This window comes from Aulonocara stuartgranti (genome assembly GCF_965226115.1).
Source record: "Aulonocara stuartgranti genome assembly, chromosome: 5".
In the NCBI taxonomy this organism is placed as follows: domain Eukaryota; kingdom Metazoa; phylum Chordata; class Actinopteri; order Cichliformes; family Cichlidae; genus Aulonocara; species Aulonocara stuartgranti.
In genome coordinates, this window is record NC_138943.1 from 1,071,163 (window position 1) to 1,097,852 (window position 26,690).

Consider the following 26,690-nt stretch of genomic DNA (forward strand, 5'->3'; position numbering starts at 1 on the left):
AAAGTTCAGTTCAATTTTATTTGCACAGCGTCAAATCAAAACAACAACAGTAGCCTCAAGGCACTTTATATTGAAGATAGACCCTACCATAATACATACAGAGAAAAACCCAACAATCATATGACCCCCTATGAGCAGCACTTTGGCAACAGTGGGAAGGAAAAACTCCCTTTTAACAGGAAGAGACCTCCGACAGAACCAGGCTCAGGGAGGTATAACCATTAAGCCATATGTGGGTTTATGTTATGGTGTAGTTTAGTTTTTGTAGCTTTTAAGTTAAACATAATGTATGTGTGAGTTATTTGGAAAGGCAACATCTGGTAGTTTCTCACAATTTGTCAGTTTAACATCTGGCTAACATTAAACTCAACACAGAGTGCAAACCTCTGTTTACAACAGAAACATACATGGAAACGTGAAGCATGATGCAACATATTCAGTCTGATTTCCATTTGTGGGGAAAAGAGCTTTACAGTGTTTTGTGTTACATTTTATATTGATATGAAGACAAACAGTGCACTGCAGTTAACCCAGGTTTGAATCTGACCCACAGCCCTATGCTGCCTGTCTTCCCTCGGTCTTATCAAGTAAATGCTAAAATGCCCCCTAAAATTCATTTTAGAAACTTTCAAAATGAGTAAAAATGAAGTCACTTTGATAACAAACATATTTTTTAAATTCTTACATGAATACAGAAAATAACACACACATTTTATTATGAGGACAGAGTAACCCAGCCGTAACCCCCCAAAAATCATCATTGTGAAAATAATAATAATCCAGGAATAATGAAGAAAGTCACGAAGATGTCCCTGTGACTCAGGAGCAGGACACAGAGCCATGTCTTCAGAGAGCACCGCTTTCTCTCGTTAGGTTTAAATCCTACTACCGTAATTGTCGGGCTATAAGCCGCTACTTTTTGCACAAGCTTTGAACCCTGCGGCTTTTAGTCAGGTGCGGCTTTTCTATGGATTGTCCATGATTGTTGTCATATCGTAAGAGGATTTGTGTTGTTTGTTCCGCTGTTGTACGGCACTACGTTGCCTGGCGGAAGGATCGGGGTTCAAGAGTGGTATGTTGGTCACGTGTCCATCCGCCAGGCAATATAGTGCCGTACAAGTAGCGCGAAAAACAAACTTCAAAGTAGCGCTACGCGTTCAGCGGGAGTCGTGGATAAACTTGCGAAAAGCAAGTTATGCCCAACTCCACCGGTGGATTCTGACAGCGTGGAAAAGTGTGAAAACATCCACGATCACCAACGGATTTCTAAGGGCTGGACTGCTGCATGATGGAGAGGAGGACACCGCCACGGCCCTTCTGAGGGTGTTCGACTCTGACACTGACAACGAGGATTTCTTTGGTTTTGTAAGTGACAACGAAGGAGAGAAGCGGAGAGTGGATGACGAAGCCACCCTGAGCCTGTTCGTATCCGACACTGGAGAAGAGGACTTTGGTGGTTTTAGAGGCAGGAAGAAGAGAAAGATGGTGAATGACTGACTTTTCTTCTTGTTAAAGCTGTGTCACTGCACCTGAGCCTAAAAGGTAGTCCGAATCTATTGTTCTGGTGTGCTGCAGGTTACTGTTATGTACTACATGTGCAAATATGTACCCATAACTTGTTTTTCAAAATATTAATAAAAGGGGTGTGTCTCCAAACAGCCATCTCTTTCCTGACAATTCGCTTTGTGCATATTCTCTTACATATGATAAGTCAACATTGAAACACCTGCGGCTTTTAGTCAGGTGCGGCTAATGTATGTACAAAACAGGATTTTCCCCTGATTTTAGCTTGTGCGGCTAATATTCAGGTGCGCTTTGTAGTCCGGGAAATACGGTATGTAGAACAAATGAAATTAAATGTCTCGTCTTTGCTCCCACTGAACCCCCGATAATTGTGCTCTCTGCTCGTCATCATGGCTCCAAACATGTCAGAGTCCATAGTTGTTCCTACTGCGGTCCAGTTATAGCACATAATCCGATCATTGACCCAGAACCACAAACCCAGGGTGCGGGAGTAGCGCAGGCCCAGCCAGACGTAAGGCGTCGAAGCGTTGTTTGCTAAGGAGATGACGCTGGTCTTTACTTCAGCGCTGGTGATGGAAACCAGGTCAGTGTGATTCACTCTGCAGTAAGTTAAGGCGTCCTTCCAGGTCTTGTTCTCTTTGATCAGGATCATACCTGCCACTAACAGACACTGAAGTTAAACTCAAGTGTTTTAAAAAGCAGTACTAACTAGCAGTAGTACTTCTTGCACAGTTTTGGCCTTTTAAAGGCATGTGGTCCTAAACTTTTGATCAGCTATAAAACAGCCTGTTTCAGTTCAAATGTTGTTTTCAATAAACTGCTCAAAAAAAAAAGAGTTTTCTTTGACGCCTGTTTCTTCTTGTTGCATGTTGAAGCTCTGCTTAGAACTTTGTTATGATCCACCAACCCGTTCTCACTCCCAAAGCGTAACATTTTACGCTAGGTGACAAATCGTCACCATATTACGTTTTCGGCTACCCACCACGTTCCTAAATGACGACCTCGGAAAAAGAGGAAATATGAGAACCGTCTGGACTGAACCTACACATGTTCGCTCTTTTTCTTCAAATCGCTTAGAAACACGCTATTTAACATCATTAAAGTCCTGGTTAAGGTCAGGAATAAGGTTATGGTCAGGGCTAGGGATAAGGTTAGGTTTAGGGCTGGAATACAGGGCTGGAACGTCTACTACCACGGGAGCGTCATTGCACTGGATTCCAGCCATAACCCGCCGCGTACCATAAGAACGCCGAAGGTCTCCTTTCGCGTTCCTCAGGAACGCCGCGGGACGTGACAAAACGTCGACATGTTACGCCTCGGGAGTGAGAACGCTCTGCAACCACACATAGAAAATATGACTTTTTAACATTTTTCAAGTGGTCTTAAACTTTTGATCTGGACTGTATTAACAGGCATTTGCTTCAACACTAAAAGGGAAAATTCAATTTATTCACAATTTCGGTACCATAGAGTAGTCGTCCCTGGCCCCCGGGCCACGGACTTGTACTGGCCGGTCAGAGTTGAGGCTCGGGTGTGAAATTTATGGTTTTCAGGGTTTTAATAGTTTTTTTATCATTATTTTTTTATTGTTTTATCATTAACTAAATATCTCAGGGTCTTTTCTCCCGTGTTTTATGAATAAATCTTTGTTTTTTGGTAACGGTTGTTATTTTTATCTAAGACACTTTAAAGGCCGGTCTGTGAAAATATTGTCGGACATAAACCGGTAAGTGGCACAAAAAAGGTTGGGGACGGCTGCCATAGAGGAATGTTTGTATATTACCATTTACAGGCACTTTTTTTCATTGTAATTCATTAAATATGCTTCTTTACATCCTTAAATACACATTTCAGTAAAATTACAACCCAATTAGCCATTTCAAAAATTCTTACATTTAAACTTTTTAAATTAATCAGTGGTTAGTAGAGAACAATGCTGCATATTACAACATATTACTATCACAAGATAGACACTGAAGATTGGGACACATTCAGTGTCTGAATGTGTGTGTAAATGGGTGGATGACTGAATGTAGTGTAAAGGGCTTTGGGGTCGATAGTGACTAAGTAAAGCGCTATACAAATACAGGCCATTTACCATTTTACAATCACTTTTCTACCCCTTATTGCACTCCTGATTGCACAGTATTATACGCTTTTTTCCCAAAATTCCTATATGCCAGTTATAATGATAAAGTCTTATTGTTGATGATTGACAAAAGTGTGCAGAATAAAAGTCAATTTCTCAAAGGGACTCCTGCAATGAGACATTTGTTGACATAAAATGGTAAATGGCCTGTATTTATATAGCGCTTTACTAGTCCCTAAGGACCCCAAAGCGCTTTACATATCCAGTCATCCACCCATTCACACAAAAGAACACATATAAATTTTATTCACATAAAAGAACTCACCTGCAGCTGAGGTTTGATTTGTTTGATTTGTTTGGCCTGACAGCGGGTCAGCAGATCCTGGATAAACGTGAATCCAACATTATTTTATGGGACTGGACCATAATTTCTCTAATTGATCTTTCTGAGTTAACTTCAATAATTACTTCCTCCAAACCATCAACGTGTCTTTTAGACCCCATTCCTACAAAACTGCTCAAAGAAGTCCTGCCATTAATTAATTCTTCGATCTTAAATATGATCAACCTATCTCTAATGATCGGCTATGTACCACAGGCCTTCAAGCTGGCTGTAGTTAAACCTTTACTCAAAAAGCCATCTCTAGACCCAGCAGTCTTAGCTAATTATAGGCCAATCTCCAACCTTCCTTTCATATCAAAAATCCTTGAAAGAGTAGTTGTCAAACAGCTAACAGATCATCTGCAGAGGAATGGTTTATTTGAAGAGTTTCAGTCAGGTTTCAGAGCTCAGCACAGCACAGAAACAGCTTTAGTGAAGGTTACAAATGATCTTCTTATGGCCTCTGACAGTGGACTCATCTCTGTGCTTGTCCTGCTAGACCTCAGTGCAGCGTTCGATACTGTCGACCATAATATCCTATTAGAGCGATTAGAACATGCTGTAGGTATTACAAGTACTGCGGTGCAGTGGTTTGTATCATATCTATCTAATAGACTCCAATTCGTGCATGTAAATGGAGAGTCCTCTTCACACACTGAGGTTAATTATGGAGTTCCACAGGGTTCAGTGCTAGGACCAATTCTGTTTACATTATACATGCTTCCCTTAGGCAGCATCATTAGAAGACATAGCATACATTTACACTGCTATGCAGATGACACCCAGCTCTATCTGTCCATGAAGCCAGATAACACACACCAATGAGTTAAACTACAGGAATGTCTTAAAGACATAAAGACCTGGATGGCCGCTAACTTTCTGCTTCTTAATTCAGATAAAACTGAGGTTATTGTACTCGGCCCTGAAAATCTTAGAAATATGGTATCTAAGCAGATTCTTACTCTGGATGGCATTACCTTGGCCTCCAGTAACGCGGTGAGGAACCTTGGAGTCATTTTTGACCAGGACATGTCCTTCAACGCACATATTAAACAAATATGTAAGACTGCTTTCTTCCATTTGCGCAACATCTCTAAAATTAGAAATATCCTGTCTCAGAGTGACGCTGAAAAACTAGTTCATGCATTTATTACTTCCAGGCTGGACTACTGTAATTCATTATTATCAGGATGTCCAAAAAACTCGCTGAAAAGCCTTCAGCTAATCCAAAATGCTGCAGCAAGAGTCCTGACAGGGACTAGAAAGAGAGAGCATATTTCTCCTGTTTTGGCTTCCCTTCATTGGCTTCCTGTTAAATCCAGAATTGAATTCAAAATCCTGCTCCTCACATACAAGGTCTTAAATAATCAGGCCCCATCTTATCTTAATGACCTTGTAGTACCATATCACCCTATTAGAGCGCTCCGCTCTCGCTCTGCAGGCCTACTTGTTGTTCCTAGAGTATTTAAAAGTAGAATGGGAGGCAGAGCCTTCAGTTTTCAGGCCCCTCTTCTGTGGAACCAGCTTCCAGTTTGGATTCGGGAGACAGACACTATCTCTACTTTCAAGATTAGGCTTAAAACTTTCCTTTTTTCTAAAGCATATAGTTAGGGCTGGACCAGGTGACCCTGAATCCTCCCTTTGTTATGCTGCAATAGATGTAGGCTGCCGGGGGATTCCCATGATGCATTGAGTTTTTCCTTTCCAGTCACCTTTCTCACTCACTATGTATTAACAGACCTCTCTGCATTGAATCATATCTGTTATTAACCTCTGTCTCTCTTCCACAGCATGTCTTTATCCTGTCTTCCTTCTCTCACCCCAACCGGTCGCAGCAGATGGCCGCCCCTCCCTGAGCCTGGTTCTGCCGGAGGTTTCTTCCTGTTAAAAGGGAGTTTTTCCTTCCCACTGTCGCCAAAGTGCTTGCTCATAGGGGGTCATATGATTGTTGGGTTTTTCTCTGTATCTATGAAGCGCCTTGAGGCGACTTTTGTTGTGATTTGGCGCTATATAAATAAAATTGAATTGAATTGAATTAATTGTTGTAAAAAATAAAAAAACAACTTAAACAAAATAAATCAAAACTGTTTTCTACATGTTTCTACAGTCCCCTGTCAGTCACATGCCCCAAGAATGTACATCACTTTTCTACCACTTATTGCACTCCAGATTGCACAGTATTATGCGCTTTTTCAAAAAAATCTTGTTTATGTCGGTTCTAATGATAAAGTCTTATAATTGATAATTGACAAAAGTGTGCAGAATAAAAGTCAATTTCTTAAAGGGACTCCTGCAATGAGACATTTTTTGACATAAAAGAACTCACCTGCATCTTTAGACGTCATTCGGGACGATTCAGTTTCAGGAGTGGATGTATGAGGGGTTGAAAGTGTGACAGTTGTTGACTCTGAGGCTGGGGTTGGATTTGTTTGGCCTGACAGTGGGTCAGCAGATCCTGGATAAACGTGAATCCAACATTATTTTATGGGACTGGACCATGATTGTTGTAAAAAAACATCAAACGAAAACAATCAAAAGCTCTCTCTACAGTTTTCAATGTGCTAAGCAGTTGACAACCAAATTTATTTATCTATCAAGTCAGATAACATACACCAATTATTTAAACTGCAGGAATGCCTTAACATTTTTAGAACCTGGATGACGTTTAACTTTTTGCCTGTAAATTCAGATAAAGCTGAAGTTATTTTACTTGGACATAAAAGTCTTAGAAATGTGGTCTCTAACCACATATTTAAACTGGATGGCATTTCTGTGGACTCCAGCAACACTATGAGGAATGTAAGAGTCATTTTTGACCAGGATATGTCCTTCAGTGCACATACTAAACAAAATGTGGAACTGCTTTCTACCATCCATCTATCCATCCATCTATCATCCATCCATCCATCCATCCATCTTCTTCCGCTGATCAGGGGTAGGTCGCAAGGGGAAGCAGCCTAAGAAGAGAAGCCAAGTCCTCCCTTTCCTCAGCCACCCATCCAGCTTGTCTGGGGAAACGCCAAGGCGTTCCCAGGCTAGTCGAGAGATATAATCTCTCCAGCGTGTCCTGTGTCTGCCCCGCGGTCTCCTCCCGGTGGGACTGCCTGGAGCACCTCACCTAGGAGTCATCCTTGTCAGATGCCCGAACCACTAGGGCTGAACGATTATGGAAAATAATCTAATTGCGATTTTTTGCCCCAATATTGCGATTGCGATGCGATATGCGATTATTTTTTAAGGTCTTTGTCTTCTGTATTATTAAACAAAGACAAGCAATACATCATATAGTATGGCCAATACTATATTACATTAATTTTAAACTGTTCTTTCCTGGAAGACAGACCTCTGTTATGATGACATGAGGTGATGCATGAATTGATGACTGACATTTTTATTTAACTTCTTCAATCACAACAGTATATTTGAACATACACAATAGTTTATTTTTAGCTTACAAACATCTGAGCATAAAGTGCTGACAAGGAACCCTGGTGTAAACATTAAAATGAAAGTCAGTACAATGTGCAGATTGCAGAAATATACATAAACAAAATCAGTGGCTTTACCACACTCAGTTTTTCGACATCTGTGAACTACTAGACAGTCATTCAATTAAAAAATAATATTAAATAAATAAAACTAATAAATAAAAAATACACACATCTTACTGATCTCTGCAGTCAGTAACATTACACATAAAGTGCAAACATAATAGCAATTGTATAAACACACACACAAACACGCCTTTAAAGTTTAAAGGCGTGAAATTGGACGGTCTAGTTCTGATTAGCGTCACCGCTGTCTCGGAGGAGTTTAATAAACTCGGCCGTCTGCTTCTTGCTATCTAAAATATAACCAGACACTGGAGTAAACTCTCGACCATCTCACACTTCTGTTTAATAAGTTTTCTGTTTGACGTTTAGTCAGCTGTGTGAAAACCAAGGAGGAACCCACCCGGGGGATTAATAAAGTTTTATTTTATCTAATCTAATAACTTTAATCTCAGCCAAACCGATTTACTCACGAACAAACAAAACACTGAAAAAAGCCCAACAATAACATTTTTAGGTTGTCTAAGTGACTTATATATTACGTTTAACCCGACCAGCGAAACTCCGCGGTGATCTGAAAATGACGTGCCGGGAGTTGTGCCGTTCTCGGCCGCATCAGTAACCCTCGAGCTCCCGGCTAGCTGTCGAGCTGGTGGGTAGCAGACGCCTCTGAAAACGTCGAAGCACTTTTGCAAATATGGGATATCTTGATAAACCGAGCAGATATTTGATGTTTACACAACTACTTTCTCGCCTGAAAATATGTTAAAAGTTTATTTTGTGACCCAGAAAGATTAGTATGAGTAATTTTAAAACTTAGTAGCGGCCGCCATTGCTGGAAACTGGAGTTTGGCTGGGCCGCGCTATGAATTCTGGGATATGGTAGTAATTTGGACAGCCTTCGGCGCGTCGCTGTGACGTAATCGGTCTACAAATGCGGCCTCAGGAGGATGCAGCCCATGAATTTGGACATGTCCAGAGTATAATCGCAGCCTTTGCGGTTAGAAAATTGCACTTGATCATGTCGCGATATTATCGCAAATGCGATATATCGTTCAGCCCTACGAACCACCTCAACTGGCCCCTTTCGACATTGAGGAGCAGCGGCTCTACTCTCAGCCCCTCCCGGATGGCTGTACTTCCTACCACATCTCCAAGGGAGAGACCAGCCACCCCTTGGAGGAAGGTTGCTTGTATCCGCGATCTCGTTCATTTGGTCACTACTCACAGCTCGTGACCATAGGTGAGGGTAGGGACGTAGATCGAATGGCAAATTGAGAGCTTCGCCTTTAAACTCAGCTCTCTCTTTACCACGACGGATCGGTATAACGTCTGCATCATTGCAGCTGCAGAACCAATCTGTCTGTTGATATCCCGCTGCCTTCCCCAGTCACTTGGGAATAAGATACCTGAGATTGTTAAACTCCTCCACTTAGGGCAGGAACTAATCCCTGAACCAGGACAGAAACCGCATTGTTGTTCTTGTATCCGAGGTTTGACTAACAGACAGACTCTCCTTTCCAGCATCTTGGCATAGACTTTCCCGGGAGCCTGAAGAGTGTGATCCCCCTATAGCTGGAACACACCCTTCGATCCTCTTTCTTAAAGATGGGAACCACCACCCCATTCTGCCAATCCAAAGCTCCCGCCCCTGATCTCCACACAACATTGTAGAGGTGTGGCAACCAGAACAGGCCCCTAAAAATCCAAAGCCTTCAGGAACTCAGGGCAGACCTCATCCCCCCCGGAGGCTCTGCCACTAAGGAGTTGTTTAAAGACCTCCTTGACCTCGTCCCTGGAGATTTGTGGGTCATCCCCCTCGTCCCCAGACTCTGCTTCCTTCACGGAAGACGTGCCAGTGGGATTAAGGAGGTCCTTGAAGTATTCCTTCCACTGTCCGACAATTTACTCAGTCAAAGTAAGCCGTGCTCCACCCACACCATACACAGTGCAGGTAGAGCACCGCTTTCCCCTCCTGATTTCCCTGACGGTTTGCCAGAATCTCTTCGAGGTAGTGCGAAAGTCTTTTTCCATGGCCTTTAAAAGGGAGTTTTTCCTTCCCACTGTCGCCAAAGTGTTTGCTCGTAGGGGATCATATGATTGTTGGGTTTTCTCAGTATGTATATTGTAGGGTCTACCCTACAATATAAAGCGCTCCGAGGCGATTGTTGTTGTGATTTGGCGTTGTATAAATAAAACTGAATGGAACTGAATTGATAACAAAACCAATCACCAACCTGCGTCCTAGCGCGTCCCTGTGCCACCTGCAACTATGGAGGATCTTATGTTCAAACATGGCGTTCGTTATTGCCAAACTGTGGTTTGCACAGAAGTCCAACAAGAAAACACTGCTCGGGTTCAGATCGGGGAGGCCGTTCCTCCCAATCACGACCCTCAAGGTCTCACTGCCGTTGCCCACATGAGCATTGGAGTCTCCCAGAAAGACAACAGAGTCCCCAGGCAGAGCATCGTCCAGCACCCTACACCAGGGACTCCAAGAAGGCTGGGTACTCTGAACCACCACTCGGCGCATAAGTGCAGACAAAAGTCAGAATCCGTTCCCCGACCCAAAGACACAGGGAACAAATCCTCTGGTCCACTGGGAGAAACCCCAACATACAGGCAGCAGCCGAGGGGATGCTAGGATACCCACATCAACTGTCGGTTTTGATTTGTTGCTCTATATGTAAAATTGAATTGAATTGAATTGAACTGAATTGAATTGAAAAGAACTCACCTGCAGCTTTAGACGTCATTCGGGATGATTCAGTGTCAGGAGTGGAGGTATGAGGGGTTGAAAGTGTCACAGTTGTTGACTCTGAGGCTGAGGTTGGATTTGTTTGACCTGACAGCAGGTCAGCAGATCCTGGAAAAAGTGAATCCAACATTATTTTACAGGACTGGACCATGATTGTTGTAAAAAATAAAAAAAATAAATCAAAACTGTTTTCTACATGTTTCTACAGTCCCCTGTCAGTCACATGCCCCAAGAATGTTCATCACTTTTCTACCACTTATTGCACTCCAGATTGCACAGTATTATGCGCTTTTTCCAAAAATCTTGTTTATGTCGGTTATAATGATAAAGTCTTATGATTGATAATTGACAAAAGTGTGCAGAATAAAAGTCAATTTCTTAAAGGGACTCCTGCAATGAGACATTTGTTGACATAAAAGAACTCACCTGCATCTTTAGACGTCATTCGGGACGATTCAGTGTCAGGAGTGGATGTATGAGGGGTTGAAAGTGTGACAGTTGTTGACTCTGAGGCTGGGGTTGGATTTGTTTGGCCTGACAGTGGGTCAGCACATCCTGGATAAACGTGAATCCAACATTATTTTATGGGACTGGACCATGATTGTTGTAAAAAAACATCAAACGAAAACAATCAAAAGCTCTCTCTACAGTTTTCGATGTGCTAAGCAGTTGACAACCAAATTTATTTATCTATCAAGTCAGATAACATACACCAATTATTTAAACTGCAGGAATGCCTTAACATTTTTAGAACCTGGATGACGTTTAACTTTTTGCCTGTAAATTCAGATAAAGCTGAAGTTATTTTACTTGGACATAAAAGTCTTAGAAATGTGATCTCTAACCACATATTTAAACTGGATGGCATTACTGTGGACTCCAGCAACACTATGAGGAATGTAAGAGTCATTTTTGACCAGGATATGTCCTTCAGTGCACATACTAAACAAAATGTGGAACTGCTTTCTACCATCCATCCATCCATCCATCCATCCATCTTCTTCCGCTGATCAGGGGTAGGTCGCAAGGGGCAGCAGCCTAAGAAGAGAAGCCAAGTCCTCCCTTTCCTCAGCCACCCATCCAGCTTGTCTGGGGAAACGCCAAGGCGTTCCCAGGCTAGTCGAGAGATATAATCTCTCCAGCGTGTCCTGGGTCTGCCCCGGGGTCTCCTCCCGGTGGGACTGCCTGGAGCACCTCACCTAGGAGTCATCCTTGTCAGATGCCCGAACCACCTCAACTGGCCCCTTTCGACATTGAGGAGCAGCGGCTCTAATCTCAGCCCCTCCCGGATGGCTGTACTTCCTACCACATCTCCAAGGGAGAGACCAGCCACCCCTTGGAGGAAGGTTGCTTGTATCCGCGATCTCGTTCATTTGGTCACTACTCACAGCTCGTGACCATAGGTGAGGGTAGGGACGTAGATCGAATGGCAAATTGAGAGCTTCGCCTTTAAACTCAGCTCTCTCTTTACCACGACGGATCGGTATAACGTCTGCATCATTGCAGCTGCAGAACCAATCTGTCTGTTGATATCCCGCTGCCTTCCCCAGTCACTTGGGAATAAGATACCTGAGATTGTTAAACTCCTCCACTTAGGGCAGGAACTAATCCCTGAACCAGGACAGAAACCGCATTGTTGTTCTTGTATCCGAGGTTTGACTAACAGACAGACTCTCCTTTCCAGCATCTTGGCATAGACTTTCCCGGGAGCCTGAGGAGTGTGATCTCCCTATAGCTGGAACACACCCTTCGATCCCCTTTCTTAAAGATGGGAACCACCACCCCATTCTGCCAATCCAAAGCTCCCGCCCCTGATCTCCACACAACATTGTAGAGGTGTGGCAACCAGAACAGGCCCCTAAAAATCCAAAGCCTTCAGGAACTCAGGGCAGACCTCATCCCCCCCGGAGGCTCTGCCACTAAGGAGTTGTTTAAAGACCTCCTTGACCTCGTCCCTGGAGATTTGTGGGTCATCCCCCTCGTCCCCAGACTCTGCTTCCTTCACGGAAGACGTGCCAGTGGGATTAAGGAGGTCCTTGAAGTATTCCTTCCACTGTCCGACAATTTACTCAGTCAAAGTAAGCCGTGCTCCACCCACACCATACACAGTGCAGGTAGAGCACCGCTTTCCCCTCCTGATTTCCCTGACGGTTTGCCAGAATCTCTTCGAGGTAGTGCGAAAGTCTTTTTCCATGGCCTTTAAAAGGGAGTTTTTCCTTCCCACTGTCGCCAAAGTGTTTGCTCGTAGGGGGTCATATGATTGTTGGGTTTTCTCAGTATGTATATTGTAGGGTCTACCCTACAATATAAAGCGCTCCGAGGCGATTGTTGTTGTGATTTGGCGTTGTATAAATAAAACTGAATGGAACTGAATTGATAACAAAACCAATCACCAACCTGCGTCCTAGCGCGTCCCTGTGCCACCTGCAACTATGGAGGATCTTATGTTCAAACATGGCGTTCGTTATTGCCAAACTGTGGTTTGCACAGAAGTCCAACAAGAAAACACTGCTCGGGTTCAGATCGGGGAGGCCGTTCCTCCCAATCACGACCCTCAAGGTCTCACTGCCGTTGCCCACATGAGCATTGGAGTCTCCCAGAAAGACAACAGAGTCCCCAGGCAGAGCATCGTCCAGCACCCTACACCAGGGACTCCAAGAAGGCTGGGTACTCTGAACCACCACTCGGCGCATAAGTGCAGACAAAAGTCAGAATCCGTTCCCCGACCCAAAGACACAGGGAACAAATCCTCTGGTCCACTGGGAGAAACCCCAACATACAGGCAGCAGCCGAGGGGATGCTAGGATACCCACATCAACTGTCGGTTTTGATTTGTTGCTCTATATGTAAAATTGAATTGAATTGAATTGAACTGAATTGAATTGAAAAGAACTCACCTGCAGCTTTAGACGTCATTCGGGATGATTCAGTGTCAGGAGTGGAGGTATGAGGGGTTGAAAGTGTCACAGTTGTTGACTCTGAGGCTGAGGTTGGATTTGTTTGACCTGACAGCAGGTCAGCAGATCCTGGAAAAAGTGAATCCAACATTATTTTACAGGACTGGACCATGATTGTTGTAAAAAATAAAAAAAATAAATCAAAACTGTTTTCTACATGTTTCTACAGTCCCCTGTCAGTCACATGCCCCAAGAATGTTCATCACTTTTCTACCACTTATTGCACTCCAGATTGCACAGTATTATGCGCTTTTTCCAAAAATCTTGTTTATGTCGGTTATAATGATAAAGTCTTATGATTGATAATTGACAAAAGTGTGCAGAATAAAAGTCAATTTCTTAAAGGGACTCCTGCAATGAGACATTTGTTGACATAAAAGAACTCACCTGCATCTTTAGACGTCATTCGGGACGATTCAGTGTCAGGAGTGGATGTATGAGGGGTTGAAAGTGTGACAGTTGTTGACTCTGAGGCTGGGGTTGGATTTGTTTGGCCTGACAGTGGGTCAGCACATCCTGGATAAACGTGAATCCAACATTATTTTATGGGACTGGACCATGATTGTTGTAAAAAAACATCAAACGAAAACAATCAAAAGCTCTCTCTACAGTTTTCGATGTGCTAAGCAGTTGACAACCAAATTTATTTATCTATCAAGTCAGATAACATACACCAATTATTTAAACTGCAGGAATGCCTTAACATTTTTAGAACCTGGATGACGTTTAACTTTTTGCCTGTAAATTCAGATAAAGCTGAAGTTATTTTACTTGGACATAAAAGTCTTAGAAATGTGGTCTCTAACCACATATTTAAACTGGATGGCATTTCTGTGGACTCCAGCAACACTATGAGGAATGTAAGAGTCATTTTTGACCAGGATATGTCCTTCAGTGCACATACTAAACAAAATGTGGAACTGCTTTCTACCATCCATCCATCCATCCATCCATCCATCCATCCATCCATCCATCCATCTTCTTCCGCTGATCAGGGGTAGGTCGCAAGGGGCAGCAGCCTAAGAAGAGAAGCCAAGTCCTCCCTTTCCTCAGCCACCCATCCAGCTTGTCTGGGGAAACGCCAAGGCGTTCCCAGGCTAGTCGAGAGATATAATCTCTCCAGCGTGTCCTGGGTCTGCCCCGGGGTCTCCTCCCGGTGGGACTGCCTGGAGCACCTCACCTAGGAGTCATCCTTGTCAGATGCCCGAACCACCTCAACTGGCCCCTTTCGACATTGAGGAGCAGCGGCTCTAATCTCAGCCCCTCCCGGATGGCTGTACTTCCTACCACATCTCCAAGGGAGAGACCAGCCACCCCTTGGAGGAAGGTTGCTTGTATCCGCGATCTCGTTCATTTGGTCACTACTCACAGCTCGTGACCATAGGTGAGGGTAGGGACGTAGATCGAATGGCAAATTGAGAGCTTCGCCTTTAAACTCAGCTCTCTCTTTACCACGACGGATCGGTATAACGTCTGCATCATTGCAGCTGCAGAACCAATCTGTCTGTTGATATCCCGCTGCCTTCCCCAGTCACTTGGGAATAAGATACCTGAGATTGTTAAACTCCTCCACTTAGGGCAGGAACTAATCCCTGAACCAGGACAGAAACCGCATTGTTGTTCTTGTATCCGAGGTTTGACTAACAGACAGACTCTCCTTTCCAGCATCTTGGCATAGACTTTCCCGGGAGCCTGAGGAGTGTGATCCCCCTATAGCTGGAACACACCCTTCGATCCCCTTTCTTAAAGATGGGAACCACCACCCCATTCTGCCAATCCAAAGCTCCCGCCCCTGATCTCCACACAACATTGTAGAGGTGTGGCAACCAGAACAGGCCCCTAAAAATCCAAAGCCTTCAGGAACTCAGGGCAGACCTCATCCCCCCCGGAGGCTCTGCCACTAAGGAGTTGTTTAAAGACCTCCTTGACCTCGTCCCTGGAGATTTGTGGGTCATCCCCCTCGTCCCCAGACTCTGCTTCCTTCACGGAAGACGTGCCAGTGGGATTAAGGAGGTCCTTGAAGTATTCCTTCCACTGTCCGACAATTTACTCAGTCAAAGTAAGCCGTGCTCCACCCACACCATACACAGTGCAGGTAGAGCACCGCTTTCCCCTCCTGATTTCCCTGACGGTTTGCCAGAATCTCTTCGAGGTAGTGCGAAAGTCTTTTTCCATGGCCTTTAAAAGGGAGTTTTTCCTTCCCACTGTCGCCAAAGTGTTTGCTCGTAGGGGGTCATATGATTGTTGGGTTTTCTCAGTATGTATATTGTAGGGTCTACCCTACAATATAAAGCGCTCCGAGGCGATTGTTGTTGTGATTTGGCGTTGTATAAATAAAACTGAATGGAACTGAATTGATAACAAAACCAATCACCAACCTGCGTCCTAGCGCGTCCCTGTGCCACCTGCAACTATGGAGGATCTTATGTTCAAACATGGCGTTCGTTATTGCCAAACTGTGGTTTGCACAGAAGTCCAACAAGAAAACACTGCTCGGGTTCAGATCGGGGAGGCCGTTCCTCCCAATCACGACCCTCAAGGTCTCACTGCCGTTGCCCACATGAGCATTGGAGTCTCCCAGAAAGACAACAGAGTCCCCAGGCAGAGCATCGTCCAGCACCCTACACCAGGGACTCCAAGAAGGCTGGGTACTCTGAACCACCACTCGGCGCATAAGTGCAGACAAAAGTCAGAATCCGTTCCCCGACCCAAAGACGCAGGGAACAAATCCTCTGGTCCACTGGGAGAAACCCCAACATACAGGCAGCAGCCGAGGGGATGCTAGGATACCCACATCAACTGTCGGTTTTGATTTGTTGCTCTATATGTAAAATTGAATTGAATTGAATTGAACTGAATTGAAAAGAACTCACCTGCAGCTTTAGACGTCATTCGGGATGATTCAGTGTCAGGAGTGGAGGTATGAGGGGTTGAAAGTGTCACAGTTGTTGACTCTGAGGCTGAGGTTTGATTTGTTTGACCTGACAGCAGGTCAGCAGATCCTGGAAAAAGTGAATCCAACATTATTTTACAGGACTGGACCATGATTGTTGTAAAAAATAAAAAAAATAAATCAAAACTGTTTTCTACATGTTTCTACAGTCCCCTGTCAGTCACATGCCCCAAGAATGTTCATCACTTTTCTACCACTTATTGCACTCCAGATTGCACAGTATTATGCGCTTTTTCAAAAAATCTTGTTTATGTCGGTTTTAATGATAAAGTCTTATGATTGATAATTGACAAAAGTGTGCAGAATAAAAGTCAATTTCTTAAAGGGACTCCTGCAATGAGACATTTGTTGACATAAAAGAACTCACCTGCATCTTTAGACGTCATTCGGGACGATTCAGTGTCAGGAGTGGATGTATGAGGGGTTGAAAGTATGACAGTTGTTGACTCTGAGGCTGGGGTTGGATTTGTTTGGCCTGACAGTGGGTCAGCACATCCTGGATAAACGTGAATCCAACATTATTTTATGGGACTGGACCATGATTGTTGTAAAAAAACATCAAACGAAAACAATCAAAAGCTCTCTCTACAGTTTTCGATGTGCTAAGCAGTTGACAACCAAATTTATTTATCTATCAAGTCAGATAACATACACCAATTATTTAAACTGCAGGAATGCCTTAACATTTTTAGAACCTGGATGACGTTTAACTTTTTGCCTGTAAATTCAGATAAAGCTGAAGTTATTTTACTTGGACATAAAAGTCTTAGAAATGTGGTCTCTAACCACATATTTAAACTGGATGGCATTTCTGTGGACTCCAGCAACACTATGAGGAATGTAAGAGTCATTTTTGACCAGGACATGTCCTTCAGTGCACATATTAAACAAATATGTCAGACTGCGTTCTTCCATTTGTGCAACATCTCTAAAGTTAGAAATATCCTGTCTCAGAGTGACGCTGAAAAACTAGTTCATGCGTTTATTACTTCCAGGCTGGACGACTGTAATTCATTATTATCAGGAAGTCCTAAAAACTCGCTGAAAAGCCTTCAGCTGATCCAAAATGCTGCAGCAAGAGTCCTGACAGGGACTAGAAAGAGAGAGCAGATTTCTCCTGTTTTGGCTTCCTGTTAAATCCAGAATTCAAAATCCTGCTCCTCACATACAAGGTCTTAAATAATCAGGCCCCATCTTATCTTAATGACCTTGTAGTACCATATCACCCTATTAGAGCACTTCTTCCTTCCCACTGTCGCCAAATCGTTTGCTCATAGGGGGTCATATGATTGTTGTGGTTTTCACTGTTGTTTCTATCTTTCAATTAAATTCAATACAACACAATACTAAAATCTTACATACAGTTTTTGTGATTTGTTGCCCTATTGAACTGAATTGAAAAGAACTCACCTGCTTGTTTAGACGTCATTCGGGATGATTCAGTATCAGGAGTGGAGGCATGAGGGGTTGAAAGTTTGACAGTTGAATCTGAGGTTTGATTTGTTTTGCATGACAGCAGGTCAGCAGATGTAGGAAAAAGTGAATCCAACATTATTTTATGGGATTGGACCATAATTGTTGCAAAAAACATAAAACAAGAGTTAAAATCAACACTGCTCTCTAGAATTTTCTATTGCTGATTTTAGACACCCTGACAGCTTTTCTTCCACTTCTGCATGCAGATTGATACACACGTATTCCAGTCTTCTGTTTATGTGGGTTACAATTATAATGCATCATCGTTAATTCAAAGTTTGTAGACCAAAAGTAAATTTCTCAAAGGGATCCATGCGTTCAGAAAGATTTTGTTTGACATGAAGAGCTCACCTGCTTCTGTAGATGTCATATGGGATGGTTCGGGGTCAGGAGTGGAGGTATTAGGAGATGGAAGTGTGACAACTGGATCTGAAACTGAGATTTGATTTGTGTGGCCTGCCAGGAGGTCAGAAGATGCAGGAAAAAGTGAATCAAGCATTATTTCAGATGGCTGGATAGTAGTATCTCAAAAAAAAAAAGAATACAAAACCACAACAACTAATAACTATCATGTCAGTCTCTGGTCAAATTGGTCCTCGGTGAAGGACCAGAGAAACAGCGATTCAGATGATCCAAGCAGCAGAAATGAGCTTCCTCCAAAGGGTGGCTGGTGTCTCTCTTGGAGATGGGGTGAGAAGTTCTGTCATCCAGGAGTGGCTCAAAGTAGAGCCACTACTGGTCCACTTTGAAAGGAACCAGTTGAGGTGGACTTCTCTGCTTAGGCTGCTGCCGCCACAGCCTGGCCCTGGATAAGTGGAAGAAAAATGGATGGATGGATGCAAGGCCTCTCTCTTTTAAGTTCCTGTTAGTAATAGTAATAATGGGGTGGCTTTAGCTCAGGTGGCAGAGCAGGTCAGCCACTAATCAGAAGGTCGGTGGTTCGATCCCAGGCTGCCTCCTGGCTGCCAAATATCCTTGGGCAAGATACTAACCCCGTGTTTGCCTACTGGTGGTGGTCAGAGGGCCCGGTGGCGCCAGTGTCCGCCTCGCCTCTGTCAGTGCGCCCCAGGGTGGCTGTGGCTACAATGTAGCTGCCATCACCAGTGTGTGAATGTGTGTGTGAATGGGTGGATGACTGAATGTAGTGTAAAGCGCTTTGGGGTCCTATGGACTAGAAAAGCGCTATACAAATGCAGGCCATTTACTATTAATAGATGCCGTGTTGAGGCTGTCATCTTTAGCATCTACATGGGTGTTAAGATCACCCACAACAATTATTTTATTTGAGATGAGCATTATATCTGATAAAAGCCTGAGAATTAAAAAAAATTGTGAAAGGCCCAGGTGGACGATAAATTCTAACAAATAAAACTGTTTTCTGTGTTTTATTTGTGATTTTTTTGTTTAAGTTGGGTTTTTTAGTATGTTTCTTTTGGTTTGTTGTCTGGGAGCAGATAAAGTCTCTAAGGGGGTGGGTTTTAGGGGGATAAAAGGGGAGAAGAAGCAGGGAGGACTGCAACTCTTCTTTTTCGTCCCAACTCTGGATAGTAAGATTTTGGGGGATTTAATACATTTGGTCAGATTTCTATGGGATTAATGCCATCTCTCCTAACAAGACCAGGTTTACCCCAGAAGGCTACCCAATTATTCACAAAGCCCAGAGGCTGGAAGTAGAATTTCATGGTATCTGTACTTTAGGAAGAGAAAGAGGTAATATATAGAGGTAACAACTGCTCAGTGGGATTTGATAAACTGGAAATGTAAAACTTATTATCCATCCATCCATCTTCTTCCCCTTATCTGGGGCCAGGTCGCGGGGGCAGCAGCCTAAGCAGAGAAACCCAGAAATCCCTCTCCCCAGCCACCTCCTCCAGCTTATCCCAGGCCAGCAGAGAGATATAATCCCGCCAGCGTGTCCTGGGTCTGCCCCGGGGCCTCCTCCTGGTGGGACATGCCCGGAACACCTCACCCAGGAGGCATCCTTGTCAGATGCCTGAACCACCTCACCTGGCTCCTTTCGATGTGGAGGAGCAGCTCTACTCTGAGCCCCTCCTGGATGGCCGAACTTCTCACCCTATCTCTAAGGGAGAGGCCAGCCACCCCTTGGAGGAAGCTCATTTCCACCACTAAAGCTTATTATGTTTTGTCATATTGTGAAACATGCTGTACAACAAACTGAGGCAGACTAACTTTTATATTTAAAGGCTGCGTGAGAATCATCTGCGGGTAAGTGCAGGATAAACAGGTTAGTTTGCTGCACTGTGATGGATTTAAAGTAAAGAACAGTGTGTGACTGGTGCACAGTGGCTGTGGTTAGATGGTCAGAGTTATGTTACATCATAGCAGAGATTAATCTGAAGTTTAGCTGATGATGCTGAAATTCATTGGCTGAATTCCACCTTCCCATCAGCTGCATACTGTCTAGTATACAGACAGCATAAACAGTGTGCTGTCAGAGTAGATGATATAAATCAGAGACGACACATCATACCAGCTCTTATTTTCTCTGATAAAGTGGTACTCATACAGCTGACATGTGAACAAGTGACTCTGACCTAAAAACATTAGAAATGTGAGAAATTGTGCTGACAGAGGCAAGACGGGGACAAATGTACACTCTGGTTCATCTTGAATATACTTGAAATCTGCAATTCACTTGTATTTTTATTTTTATTCCTATTTATTCTATTTATCCCCTTCGTATATTTTATTTATATTTGTCTCTGTATTTATATATGTGTGTGTGTGTGTGTGTATATATATATATATAATATTCTGTAACTGTAACTTCTGTCGGTGCTGTGCTTTTTGGAAATCGAATTTCCCAGAGGAACCCACCCGAGGGATTAATAAAGTTCTATCTTATCTCTTATCTTATCTTATCTACAGCTGCTGATTGAGCCACAAGTGATTTCACACACAGTGTCTGTTGTATGCAGACAGTGTCCAGGTTAAGTGGAGAGATCGTAGATAGAGCTGATCAACTAAAGAGAAAGAGAAGAACTGCAATAACGGTGGTGAAATGATCCACTTACCAACCAGAATGAACAGAAACAGACTCCACTGCATGCTGTGTCAGATGAAATGTTTCACTGTGCAGTGAAACAGATTATTAGCAGCTCTTCTGTACTGCACATGCCAGAGGAAGATGGACATAGGATCAGTGAAATGTGCAAACCATCGTCAAACAATGCACATCTGTTCCCATTAGAAATGTATTATAAAGGTGATACAGACGCAACAGGCAAGACTTAACGTGATGTGAAAGGAGTCAACACGAGCGATGATGTTACAGCAGTTATTACAGTGTTGTTATGCCATCAGAGAAGTGACAGAGCTCAAATTTAACCTGTTTTCAAGATAACATTCATCCAAGATCAACACAGTGGATACATTTCTGTCCCAGCAACATATTGATTGATACAATGTAATACTGATACCAGGTAACCCTAGAAAACAACAAACATTTGTACATATACATACACATATAATATCAGAGAAATGAATTATTTTGTTCTTGCTGCTGACAGTCCTACACAGGGTTAGCTGTCTCTGAGTTGAGAACAGTTCAGATAGTAAAACATGCAGTGAAACAAAAGTAGTGAGAAATTCCACCTCTGCAGCTCCACCAACATGAAATCTCATAACTGAACTCACACTCACGTCCTTTCCCGTCAATGCGTTCCCTCGATGTGTTCAGAAAGACTGCCGTGAAGATGAACACAGATAACTTAATTTGCACCAGCCAGGATTTGAATATTAAAATTAAAGTGATATCTGTCTCTGATGGAACAATAAGTTCTGTGGGAACTTTGTGCAACTGACAGACACAATAATGAAGCAGGAACAAGGAAAGAAAACATGGAAATATATCTCCGTTAGGAGCATTTTGTAGTTCGACTGGAGCTGCAAATTAATAATTTATTGCTGCCACCTTAAAGGCCTGAGGTACGTAGCCCATTAATAGAGACATATTGAGTACTGGTAGGACTTGTTTAAGCAGTGTTGTAAATCACAAAAGTGCCCCTTGGAGAGTTATTGGACACTGCACATCTGCATTAACGCTTCACATTAACAGGTTCTGGGGTTGTACCTGTTAGTCAGCTGAGGTCATGTGACATATGTTTGCGCTCCTGCAGTATTTCCATCCCAGTTATTCCACATTTGAACTTCTAATTGTTATCACTATGTTCCACAGATGCTGCCGCTGTACATATCTCTGTCCACGGACCAATCACAGGCACAGCTGTGTGAGCTAATGAGTCAGGTGAACGAAAAGATGGATACAGACCAGTATATCATCGTCGGGGGCCTTTCTTCATGGAGACTTGATCAGTTGCTGTATTGCAGAGAGAGTTTTCATCAAAGGGCAGGACTTTGATGTGCTGCCAAACACAAGTTCAACTGCAGATTTAAAATGTGCAGATGTGCAGGGGTCGCATCATCATTGCTTACAGCTTTGATTTTTAAGTGCTCACAAACACCTACTTGTGTGCATTTGACCCCTGACCTCACCATCTATAAAACTGTATCCAGACTACTGCCCACAGCTCACAGTGGGCAGTGGGCCTTTCGGCCTCAGATCCTTCTGAGACTGCAGGGATGCACTTGGAGGCACAGAAATAAGAAAAAACTCATAATCAGCCCAAAGCAATTCACAAATCTTCAGCTTCGTCGCCTTCTGTGTGACGGTCTAACTCATTAGTAAACTTCACGACTTTTAGAAATACTATGAAATCCTGATAAAAAGCAACAGAACACAGTGAGCTTCGTCCAGTAAAAGTCAAAGAATCGTCTCTGCAGAGAGAAAGTGTCACATGACCTGAGAGAAACTGGAGCGATGAGCGAGAAACATCCGGGCGACCACATGTAAGCAGGAGAAAAGACATCATCTGTGAGCTGCTCAGCAACAGTTTGACATGCCAAAGAAAGCTACTGGGTCAACCCGCTCGCTGGAAAGGACCGACAGAAGGTGAGAGTCCAAGCAACAAGACAAACATGCATTTATGTAACGTGTTGGCAGTTTTGTAGCTGCTGTCATTCACACAGAAGCTCCTGCTGCTCTGTCTCCTCTCTCTGTGTTCGCACTGCTCAGAGGGCAGGTCATTTTATTACCTTTGTTTTAGAAGATCAAATCTCATTTAGAGGAGAGACCTGACTGAAGTGGCAGTCATACTAACAATACATGAAAATGCAACAGAAAAAGAAGCACATTCAACGGGACAGACAAATGTTTTTGTTTTAAAAAAGCTTCATCGTCCTTCATCGTCACGTTCTGCGCGATGCCTTTAAATTCAGATGTTAACACATTCAAGCTGAGATCTCTCTGGGAACTATAAACAGGTAACGTTAACGAGCTCCTTCACCTCGTCTGTTCATCACGACCAGCCAAGTTTAGGTCAAGCTAAATGAATCAGAAACGTTAAATATTACTGTTAATAAGATTAAAATCAAAAGAGAAACACACACATGGCTGGATATTACTGATAAATCTAGTCTTCTTATCTTTTATCCTGTCTTCCTTCTCTCACCCCAACCAATCACAGCAGATGGCCCCGCCCCTCCCTGAGCCTGGTTCTGCTGGAGGTTTCTTCCTGTTAAAAGGGAGTTTTTCCTTCCCACTGTCGCCAAAGTGCTGCTCACAGGGGGTCATATGATTGTTGGGTTTCTCTCTGTGTATTATTGTAGGGTCGACCTTACAGCATAAAGCACCTTGAGGTGACTGTTGTTGTGATTTTGCGCTGTGTAAATAAAACTGAATTGAATGCACTCTCAGCTATTAGCAGTGATTAAAACTACAGATGCTTTGAATTAGAGCTCCTTTACTGTCTCTTAGTTCCACACATTACTTCATAAGTTTGAGGAAACACATTCAAACCAAGGCAAACATGCTCCAGGAGGAAGCTGTGACAACTGTATCTGTACGTTATTAACAAATAAAAATATAAAGACATGTATAAAAATATGTTTTAAGGTATGGCAGTGATGATGCTGTACACAGATTGTTGTCTTTGGTGTCTCAGGGCTGAGGAGATGCTGGTGTTACTTTCACTCTGGGGTCAGACTTGGGCAGTAAAAAGTGTTTGGTAGGTTCAAACACAACACTGACCAAAGAGCTTCATGTGCTGCAGACAGCAGGGTTCACACCTGAGACACTGCAGCATCTTCAGAGGAGCATCAGCACTTTGGACTGAAGCAGACTGGAGGAAATGTTACGCTTGTGCAAACTAAAGCTGCTGCATTTATTTCAGCCTGCAGAGCCACAATGAGATGAGCTGAACCTTTAATGAAGTTCCACTTTACACTGTTTCTCTAGTGCACGTCAAAGTGTCAGCAGCTAAAATACGAATGCTACAAAGATTTTTGTCTTTTTTAAACACATTAATGTTGTAAAGAGTGAGAAAAACAAACCAGATCAATATGAGACTCTCTCCTCGGCACACCCGTACTCTGTTTTTCACACCGCTGACAGGTTGGTGTTCAAAGCATCGTGGGCAGAGGAAGGCAGGCAGTCTGAGGAAGAGTCAGAGTGTCAGGGATAGAGGTGGTGTCAGCCGGCTGCTCTGACATGTCGGCCGAGCTGCCTGCTGAGAAAAGAAAGCAGCAGCACAAAGATAGAAACCTGCAGCACAGTGGACGCCTTTCTCTGCCACAGCGATCAAATCCACAATTCACAATGACTTTCTAAAAGTCCACTTCATCCCTTCAGATTTATGAGCTGGTCACGAAGCACTCGGACCCGACCCTGAGTGATCGGTTTAGTTGGGTTGGACTAAAACGAGGGCCAATTTCTAATCATCTGAAGTGAAAAACATAAAGAATTAAACTAAAACCTACTCTTCCCTGGATTCCCACCATCTCCTGTCCTCGTTTGAATCACAGCTGCAACTCTGAAAGCAAACTACAGAAACTGTTTTATAATTCAGATTATTTTTGAAGAGCAGCACAGCGTGTTTGAAAATGACCTTCTAGGTTTTCGCTCTCTCTCTCAGACGTGGATGCACAGCTCGGAGACTCAGATGTAACATCTATTCTAACAGATCAAGTCGTGTTCAGGATTTATTTCTCCTGGGACGCTTTGTGGCTCATTTAGAAACTGTGAGCCGGCTGCTGCTCTCAGGTATGTTTGCAGCAAAGCTTGTCTACATGGAAAAGGGTTTACAGTATGGACTGGTTCTTATATAGCACTTTCTGCTCTGACTGAGCACTCAAAGCACTTTATACAACTAATTCATTCACCCAGTCACTTCTTCTAAGCTTTTAAGTGCTCTGTGTAACATTCACGATGCATCGGAGAGCAACATGGGGTTAGTATCTTGGATATTTGGCATGCAGACTGGAATCAAACCACCGACCTTCTGGTTAGTGGCTGACCTGCTCTGCCACCTGAGCTACCGCCACCCCATAACATTACAGTAGATTACATTAAAAGCAGAAATGAGGAAACCTAAGATTTTGTTAGCTGAATTCTCGTGGCTGAAATGTTGTTATTTGATCTCACACTCAGGTTCTTTTTCTTGTGTTCTCTGTTGAAGCTGCTACCTGACGCTCAGTGTTTGGGTCTCACTGTATAACACGACCCACGAATAGGGCGCAAGTAGCCTGTACGTGTAATTTTGTGTATCAAGTCAGGTTTTTGCAGTAAATAATGAAACAAGTACCCTGTACTCACTGTTGGGAAGGTTACTTTTAAAATGTATTCCACTACAGATTACAGATTACATGCCCCAAAATGTATTGTGTAACGTATTCCCTTATGTGACTTAATGACAGTAACGTATTCTGAATACTTTGGATTACTTATTATATTATCATGCGTTTTAAAACTACATGAATGTCCTATTGCTGTGTGATTTATTACTATTACTGAAGGTTACTCACCACCAAGCTAACATTGCTAGCTGGCGTTAGCAGAGGTTAGTTCATTAACTCTAGACTGTTAGACTTGATGAATAGCATTAACAACCGGCTAGCTAGAAATAATCTTGTGAAAGTAATACCAACTAGATTTTTTAATTACTTAAATACTTAAATATTACTGATACAGAAATAGTTTCTATACAAGGTCGCTGCAGAAAGTGCAGCCTTACCTAATGTCCACCTACTGTTACTCATTTATATTAAGATTTAAACATCTGGTTGGTGTTGGTGTGGAGAGTAACCTTCAGTAATAGTGATAAATCACAGGCATTAGAGCCTCTTAATGCGTGTTTTGGTATCCACCGGCGTGGAAACCAAAAATATGGAGTTCATAACCGTATGAAACAGTGTAATCATTTATTTCAACAAAGTAACTGTATTCTGAATAACACCTTTTTAAACAGTAACTGTAACGGAATAACTTATATTTTGTATTTTAAATTTGTAACAACAGTACATGTGTTCCTTTACTCTCCAACACAGCCTGTACTGTCTGGCATCGTGTTGTGGAGTGACTGATGTGTAGTATCCTGTACTTACATGCAATTTGTGGGCAACACGTCAGGTTTTTGCAGGAAACAATGAAACAAATTCAAATTTTATTTGTCACACACACACAACCATACACAGTATGACATGGGGGTGAAATGCTTGTAGCTGTACAATGCCCGACCATTAAATGACAGAAGAAAGTTTTACAATATTTACAATTTACTACAAAAATTTACAAATTAACGTAGGAATTTAGAGTAAAGAATGTGCAAATAGCAGAAGAGATTATAAAGATAAGGATTATAAATTATAGGAATTATAGGATTATAGGAAATGTGTGGTGGTGCGTGTGGTGACGTGTGTGAGAGTCCAGTCTTATAGTGACGTGTTTGGGAGAGTCCAGTCCTGCACCTGGTTCAGGCCCCGAATAGCCTGGGGGAAGAAGCTCCTCCTCATTCTCTCTGTTTTGGCCTTTGACAAGTACCCAGTATATGTTATATAGTGAATAATGTTCAAAGACCCCGTACTTACATGCAATTTGCAGGAAGGTAAAGGCTACATAAGATATAAGATGTGGAAATATTTTTG

General features: G+C 43.0%; 1 protein-coding gene across 1 annotated transcript; it reads right to left on the minus strand.

The window, feature by feature from the left end:
- Positions 1 to 1,185: 1,185 nt before the first annotated feature.
- Positions 1,186 to 16,600, minus strand: LOC309707385 (uncharacterized protein; the record flags this gene model as incomplete). Its single annotated transcript, XM_082534694.1, has 3 exons — positions 1,186 to 2,178; positions 16,135 to 16,263; positions 16,582 to 16,600. The coding sequence occupies 3 exons, from the start codon at positions 16,598 to 16,600 to the stop codon at positions 1,805 to 1,807; spliced, it is 522 nt and encodes a 173-aa protein (XP_082390820.1). The 3' UTR covers positions 1,186 to 1,804.
- Between the last annotated feature and the right edge of the window lie 10,090 nt (positions 16,601 to 26,690).